This window comes from Gavialis gangeticus, unplaced genomic scaffold (assembly GCF_001723915.1).
Source record: "Gavialis gangeticus isolate Ggan-Ray unplaced genomic scaffold, GavGan_comp1, whole genome shotgun sequence".
NCBI classification, from domain to species: Eukaryota; Metazoa; Chordata; order Crocodylia; family Gavialidae; genus Gavialis; species Gavialis gangeticus.
Window position 1 is genome coordinate 6,420,138 of NW_017729019.1, and position 7,811 is coordinate 6,427,948.

Sequence of the window (7,811 nt, forward strand, 5' to 3'; positions counted from 1 at the left end):
CCCCCCCCCCCCCTCCAACAAAAGTTTGCGGAGGTGAGGGGGAAGGCTAGGGAGTGCTGTGCTGATTTTGCTAAAGGAGCAGGGAGACTTCTTCAATCCTGGTAAGTTATCACTTTCTCTTTCTGTTTTGTATGATCCAGCCAAACCTAAGGTGAACGTGAAGCCGTCATCGGTGAAAACAGTCTCCCCTGCAAAGCAGGGCCTGAAACGGAAGGCGGTTGAGAGTCACCCCTCTGCTGTCGCAGCTGTGAAACCACTGAGCGCTACCAGCAATGACTTGAAGGAGCCTGAAGCTAAAAAAGCATGTGTGGTAAGGAAACTGGCCCTGGTTGCTGGACAGCTTCCAGCAAAACCAAATGCAAGCATTTAAATTTGCCCCCAAGATGAAACTATTGAGGCATTTTGTAGGCAGTTCTATTTCCCTTTGAGTCTCTTCCCTGTGCTATGAAATGCTTTTGCTGCACTTTCCTCTGCCTTTGATTAGTTGGGTGACCACTTTTTTATTTTTAATATCCTTGCTTAAATGCCTACTTGTTGAAACAAAGAGTATACTGGAAATGAAAATGTGTGCGCCTTAACTTTCATCTTGCTTCTTTCCAGGCTGCTGCTTCAGCCCCAACAGAAGGTAATCTGGTCACTATACCCGAGAAGGAAAAATCCAAAGACAGGTAATGACTATAACTTGCTCCTGTTTTTGCAAGTAAGGTGATTATTGCTTGGAAACTTCAGTGTTTGTCTTCTGTCTGGGAGGATGAGAATTTGAGTCTGTTGCTGTTAGGAAATATCTATTAAGTGCCAAAAGTCTCTTTTTGATTGTTTTCAAGGCAACTTTGCTAACCCCTATGAGTTGGAGTATCTTCCAAGGGGCTTATTTTCTCATTCCTTTGAGGCCCTGAAAGAGTTGAGGGTAGAGGTAGGGAAGGGTGAAGCCAAGGGAAATGTTTTTCTGCTGGCTTCTCAAGTGTAGGCTGGGAGAGTTCCCCTTCCACCACAGTGCGGGGACTTTATTCTCGTGACCAAATACCCATTTCGGCAAAAAGCCGAGGAAGAGGAGACAAGTGGTAGATGAAGAGAGTAAAGGAGAACCGAGTGCAAGACACTTATGCCATTCCTTTCTGTTAGGGCTGACTTTAATAAACTACTGTCAACTTCCTGTTCTCAGGAGTACTATATTCAACCGGGCACGTGCAGGGTCGAACAAGTATGTAGCTGGTATCTTCTTTAACAAGCAGAATTTTAACCATTGGTGCTTTTATAGTCAGCTAAGTAAGCGAATGCAAACTGTCATTGGAAGTGGGATGATTGCAGGTCTACGAAGAGGATATGTTTCATTCTCTTAGCCAGGCTGAGGTCCCCAGACTGATGTTGTGATCTTATGCATTGGATTTCTAGAACAGTTCCCGCTTAATAGGGAACCTCAAAGACATGGGGATGGTGTTAACACTGCACTGTTGAAGGTGGTGGGTGTGTGCGTGGTTGGTGGGGTGTATATTTGATATATTAATGCATTTTTCCTCTCCCCAAGCTCTGAATTACGTACTGGATGTCAAGCAACTTCTGCAGCACAGTCAGAGATGTCAAGCCCGACGTCATCGCAGGCAGCGGTGAAGACCCGCAGGCTGAGCTCTGCAACAGCAGGGAGAACATCTTTATCTGTTGAAGATGATTTTGAGAAACTCATTTGGGAAATCTCAGGAGGCAAGCTGGAAGCAGAAATTGATCTGGATCCAGGGAAGGATGAGGATGACCTCCTGCTGGAACTGTCTGAAATGATTGACAGCTGAACCAGATTCCTATGTAAAAAAAAAAACCAAAACAAAAAAAAAAAACCTTTATTTTGTCAGATACCCAAGATGACCCTTTTCTAGCTGAGGCTTCGCAACAAGTCTTAAAGCACACTTAAACTGGTAGAAGTCTCTTTTCGGTTGGCAGTATCTTCACTCAATTGTTCTGAATTCCCCTGCTGGTCAGAGTCAAGATCCTGCGCACCCACTGTATTACTACTATAGGAAGCCATCTTCAATACTGTGAGGATGAAGCTGTTGACTGTTTCAAGTCAGAAAGTTCCAGGGGCCTGTCTACAAACCCTGGTGGTGTCAAATTGTTCCAGTGACTCAGTGATGCTGTGAGGTTTAAACATAAACGGCTTCTTATTTCTCGGCCAAGTGTGCAAAACTCAACGTTGGGTGTGTTTTTTTTCAGAGCTTTCCTTTACTTTCTGTTGTCTTGGACACTAGATAGTCAAAGCCTGGAGTCGTCAACTCTTGAGTTTTAGTTCTGTGCTTACCATTTCCGTTTTAATGTTTTAGGGCAAATTAATGAGAATTTTGGGGAGGAGAACAATAATTACTACAGTACTTTGGACCAAACATGCTGCCAAGGGGCGTGGGGTTAGTCTATCCAGCCTTACTTCACTTATCAGGGACAATACAGTATCTGTGTGAAAAGCAGAGCTGCACAGTACAGCAAGACTGCCCCTCTCCCTTCTGATTCTACTGTAGCAAAGCTTGGCATTTGTGCTTTTTGCTGATGGGAAGAAGGTCCTGGGGTGAGCAGTGGGGGGGACCCCCCGACCCCCTCTCGTGGGCTGCAGTAAATAAATAAACTTAAAAGTTGGTCTAAGTGCCTCATGGTTCCAAGAATCAGTACACTATTCTGCTGATCTTTCCTATTTGGAAAGTCCTCAGTGGCTAGGACTGATGGGGAGAATGCTAACTTTCAGCTTTATTTGAATCCCAGCTGGGTATGTGCTAGTCTGATTTGCGAATACTCTGTTGGCATTGAACCAACGCCAGGCATGTGCCAAGTTGGGCAAATCTTGGAACACAGTATTGCTACAGTTACTAAACTGTGCCCCCACCTTTAGATGTCTCCCTTCTGTCCCCCTCCCTCCACCCCTAGAGGCCTGAACTAATTATTTTGAAAATACCCCATGTAGGATCATGGTGGTGGGAAGGTGGTAGAAATACTAACCTTTTGCACTCGACTGTCCATTGCTTGAAGGTCCTACATGGACTCTTGCGCTGCCCCTAGAAGTGAATGGTTGTGATTAGGGTGTATTGTGTACCCTACCACCTATGTTCGCTTTCACCGTCAGATTTTTTTTTACTGTAACTTCCAACATATTCTAGTCCCTTCCTACCTGGATTTGTGGAGCTGTGGATGTGTTCAGGTTTTTGCTGCCGGCAGGAAAAAAAAAAAAAAAAAAAAAGGTGTTTTAATTGTACTGTAAATATTTTGTTTTTGGAAGAAAACACACTCACTCTTTGATAATCCACTGTGATGTCTTAGCTCCTTAGATAGAGGGAAGGTTTGAACCAAAAATACATTTTAAACGAACATAAGGCCACTCTGAAGGACCGATTTTAGTTCTAGGAGGATCACCACGCAGGAAGCTTCACCCAAAGGCAGCTGGAAAGCGATGACCCTCCACCCTGATGAAGGACTTCAGTGAGATTTCTGTCAGCTCTGGTGCTTGTGCACAAGACGGAAGTGACTTTCAGAGACATTACATGAGAGACTGTGGTGTGCAAGACTTTCCCCAGTGCTTCTTCATGTCCCCTTGTGTTTTAAGCAAAAAGCAGACTTCTGTTCCATCGTCACTTTTCTTCGCTTCCTCCTCTGGGTGAGAGGAGCCCTGTCTGCCAGGGCAGGGCCCGCACGCGTGCTCGTTCCTGTAAATACTTTTATTCTTTCAGTTGACACTTTTGTTTGTATTCTATTTAATGCATTGTATTCAATGTAGTCTGGATCATACATCTTCACCATTAGTTGAGTTGTTCGACACGATGGAAGTCACTTGTGTTTTTAAATAAAGCTGATGTAGAAAATCTTGGGAGATGCTTTCCCTCTGTCTGGGGAGAGGAGGAAAGTGGGGGGTGGTAGGGACAGTTAGCCATGTCTTTGTGTTTTTGGAGGCAAGGGAGGGTGGGAGGGACGGACAACCAGGTGTTTTGGTTTCTATAACTAAGGGTCCGTGATGCTTCTCTCCTGTCTCGGAGCTCCATTCTAGGTGACAACTCTGCAGACCACCATCCTGGCAACCCTGTTGCTGAAGGCAATCATGAAGGGGGGACTTTGGCTGGTCCATGGTTGAACTGCAAAACCGTGGAGCTTTGGAGTGCCGAGGCCATCGGCAGGATAAACAACGATAAGCAATGGGCTCAAGTTGCAGCAAGGGAAGTTCAGGTTAGATGGTAGGGAAAACTTTCTCACTAGGAGGGTGGTGAAGCACTAGAACAGGTTACCCAGAGAGGTGGTGGCTTCTCCATCCTTGGAGGTGTTTAGGACCTGTCTAGACAAAGCTTTGGCTGGTGTGATCTAGTTGGGGTTGGTCCTGCTCTGGGCAGGGGGTTGGACAAATTTGTGACCTGAGGGTCCTTCCAACTCTCACTTTCTATGATTCTGTGATCCCAGGATCCGTAGCCAAGCTGTAGGACCTGTGCTGAGGGGAAGTCCTGAAGATGTGCAGAGCTGGGCACAAGGAGCTTTGGCTGGCACAAGCAAAGAAACATGACCCCCCTCTTGCATAGTTACAGCACAGAAGCGTTCACCAGAAGAATGCTCCTGGGTAGGCAGGCTCCGAGCCTGAAGGAGGAATTGGAGCAGCCACCATCTGGGGCTCGAAAGCGAGCCCTGTCCTCTTGAAAAACCCACGAGCTTGAATTCTTGGAGGAACCAGCCTTGAAACTACATTTTCTTCCTGCCAGCAATGGCCTCTGCGACATGAGGAGAGTGCACGTCATGACCCACAGACCAGGGTTTAGGAACATGGTGCCGGTCAGGCAAGGATTTCCGCCAACCCGTGTCCAGAGCTTTAACCATTCGTGCTTTAGTCTTGTGCTTTAACCATAACCCACTCCCTCCTGTAGCTGGTTTGGTTAGAGGTGCTGCCAGCTCATTCCCAGTCCCTGCTCTTCTGAGCCATCCTAGCTGGCTGCGTCGGTCTGGTCACCCCTTCAAATGCCCCTCAGGCCCCTTCTCTGCTGCATCAAATGTTTGATGCCTGGTCCTGTTGTCTGGACTTTGGGGCAGGGAGGCTGGCTCCTATCTGGCCATCTCATGACCCCTTCGCTTGGCGTAGACTTCCAGGCTAATACCTTTTGGCACTCCTGTGGCCCTCCTGCTGGGGACAGGCTCTGGAGTACCAGCAGACTTGCTTCCATTCTCCTTCACATCCAACCTCTGCTTTGCAGCGACATCTACCGCAAGCTGAAACTGCTGATGTTTGGAGGCCTTTTGTATTGTTCTGGTTTGATAATGGAGAGATTGTGTGGTACAAACTCAAATGCCTCGCATCAGCATGCATTGTGTTATGACTTTTACAGCCAAATTTTAGTTTTTATAAAAAAAAACCCAGCAAGTTAATTTGTCTGATCTATTTTCCATAAGCCTATGTTTCATAATTTCATAGTTTCTAGGGTCGGAAGGGACCTGAGCAGATCATCAGGTCCGACCCCCTGCCATGGCAGGAAAGAGTACTGGGGTCAAACAACCCCAGCAAGGTGATTGTCAAGCCTTGTCTTAAAGACCCCCAAGGTAGGAGCCAGCACCACTTCACTTGAAAGTTGGTTCCAGATCCCAGCCGCCCTGACCGTGAAGTAGCACCTCCTGATGTCTAGTGTGAATCTCCCCTCTGCCAGCTTGTGACCGTTATTCCTGGTCACTCCTGGCAGTGCTCGGGGAAACAGGGACTCCCCCAATGCCTGCTGGTCCCCTCGGACTAGTTTGTAACAGGCCACTAGATCCCCCTCAGCCTTCTCTTGTGGAGGCTGAACAGGTTCAGGTCCCGTAGCCTCTCCTTGTAGGGCCTGCCCTGCTGCCCCCAATCATGTTGACTGCCATTAATTGTATTGCCCTCCTTCAATGTGTTAGTAATCACGTCCCATACTAGCTGTCCTGTTGTTTTGCGCAGGAATGATGTCATGGTGGTAGGCTTATAGCTACAAGAGTCCTCTTGTTTATCTTTTTAAAATATTGCCATGAGCTTTCTTCATATATTCTGGCAGTTCCTCAATGTTCCAAGACTTGTTGAAAATCATCTTTAACTCCAAAGAGATCCTTGGCCAACTCTTACAAACTCTCAAATGCACATTATTTTACATAAACACGATCAACTTTTAGCAGCAGCGGTTTGGCATCCTCTTGAGATGCTTTGTGCGGCAAATATTTCAACATTGCTATAAGATGTTTGTAAAAAAAAAAAAAAAAAAAAAAATTTCATTGCAAGCTTTTGGACTGCCCAGAGGAATTTTCCATCTATTGACTCCTCTGTGAAATATGAACTTTCGTTTCTACCCAGGAAAACTTTTTACAATCTTTTCTCCAATGCCTGGTGGATGGGTGTTTGTGCCCAAAAGCTTGCAATTGAAGACATTTTTTTGCAAAAATCTTGTTGGTCTAATAAAAGATAACATCTTTACTATGAGTCCTGATTGCCTTTTCCCTCTAGACAAATATGGCTACAGCCTTGATACCTGACGCATGGAAAATATTGAATTTTAGCCTATTTTTAAAGAATGACATTTTCATATTTTCCCAAGCAGGGAGCAATTGTGACCACCTGAAACCTGAGATCCTGCTCCTGCCTTTGTTTCAAGGCAATTTGCAGCATCACAGATCCTCACAGGAGGTGAGAGGCTATGAACTACCTGCCCAGAGGATTTTTCCATCTATTGGCTCCTCTGTGAAATCCTGTGAAATATGAACTTTCATTTCTACTCAGGAGAACTTTTACAATCTTTTCTCCAGTGCCTGATGAAGGGTGTTTGTCCCTGAAAGCTTGCAATTAAAGATTTTATTTTATTTTGCAAAAATCTTGTTGGTCTAATAAAAGATATCATCTCTACTATGAGTCCTGATTGCCTGTAAGTTGTTGGGCATCCTGTAGGAATATTCAACATCACAATAGGAATACTGGAGCGTGAGACACCTCCTGGGTCATTGAATCCAATCCCAAATGTCATGGATAACAATGTTGTATAATCCCATTTATTTATGCATCAAGCTCTACCTTAAAATGAATCGATTCTGTTCTAAAATCATCCTCGTTTCAGTACCTCTGTTTACTTTCAGAATGGAAATTACCTTTGTCATAAAGATGTTAATATATATTGCCAAAAATACACGAGAATTATTTGTTGAATATTCTGTCTCTACTATGTTATTACTGATCGTTCTAACACGTCCATATTATAATAAGTCAATATGATAGGATTTTTTTTCTTGTTGATATACTTTTTAAAACTCCAAATTTTGTGAGCCTTGAGTTTCTCTTTTTGTAGTTTTTTTTGCTTCCCTAACCAATTTCCTGACTACTTTGTTTCTTACATGTTCATGGCTACTAATTTCATGGCTGCCAAAGTCCCCCTTTTTTGTGTATTTGTTAAATATGTATTTTACCGCAGCTTGTACTTGCATGCTAAGTCTAACCTGTTTCTAGCCATCATGGGCTCTCTTGACTGTGGCACTGTGACTTCGGGCATATTCTACAATATCCTTAGACAGTTGCTGATTGTCATTTAGATTTGTCTGTTTTAGTTCTTTCACAAAATTGATTCAGCTCATAATTGTATTTGATGCTGTGAAACTGGCCTTTAAAGCATCTCGTTAACTACATTACTGGGTTAGACTTATTTCTGTTGGCACGTGACAAATGTAATTAAGTCTTGACCACCTGCACATAACTAAGTTTTAGTTCTGACATCAGGCCCTCTTATCTGTCACTGTAAAGGCTGATACCGATTCCCTTCCTGTTGGAGGAGCATTGATGAGTTGGCAAATTCTAACCTGAAGTTTTTAGATGTTTTAGG

General features: G+C 44.5%; 1 protein-coding gene across 5 annotated transcripts in view; it reads left to right on the forward strand.

The window, feature by feature from the left end:
• The window catches only part of ZC3H11A (zinc finger CCCH-type containing 11A), a 27,536-nt gene extending 23,711 nt beyond the window's left edge, over nucleotides 1-3,825 (forward strand). For 3 of the 5 annotated variants that reach the window (XM_019513920.1, XM_019513921.1, XM_019513922.1), the window contains exons 15-17: nucleotides 141-310; nucleotides 601-668; nucleotides 1,526-3,335. In XM_019513920.1, the coding sequence (XP_019369465.1) occupies nucleotides 141-310; nucleotides 601-668; nucleotides 1,526-1,784 (497 nt within the window). In that variant the 3' untranslated portion in view covers nucleotides 1,785-3,335. Of the gene's footprint in view, nucleotides 1-140; nucleotides 311-600; nucleotides 669-1,525 lie in introns of all 5 variants that reach the window. The other 2 variants (XM_019513918.1, XM_019513919.1) reach the window with 1 other exon arrangement.
• Nucleotides 3,826-7,811: the final 3,986 nt, after the last annotated feature.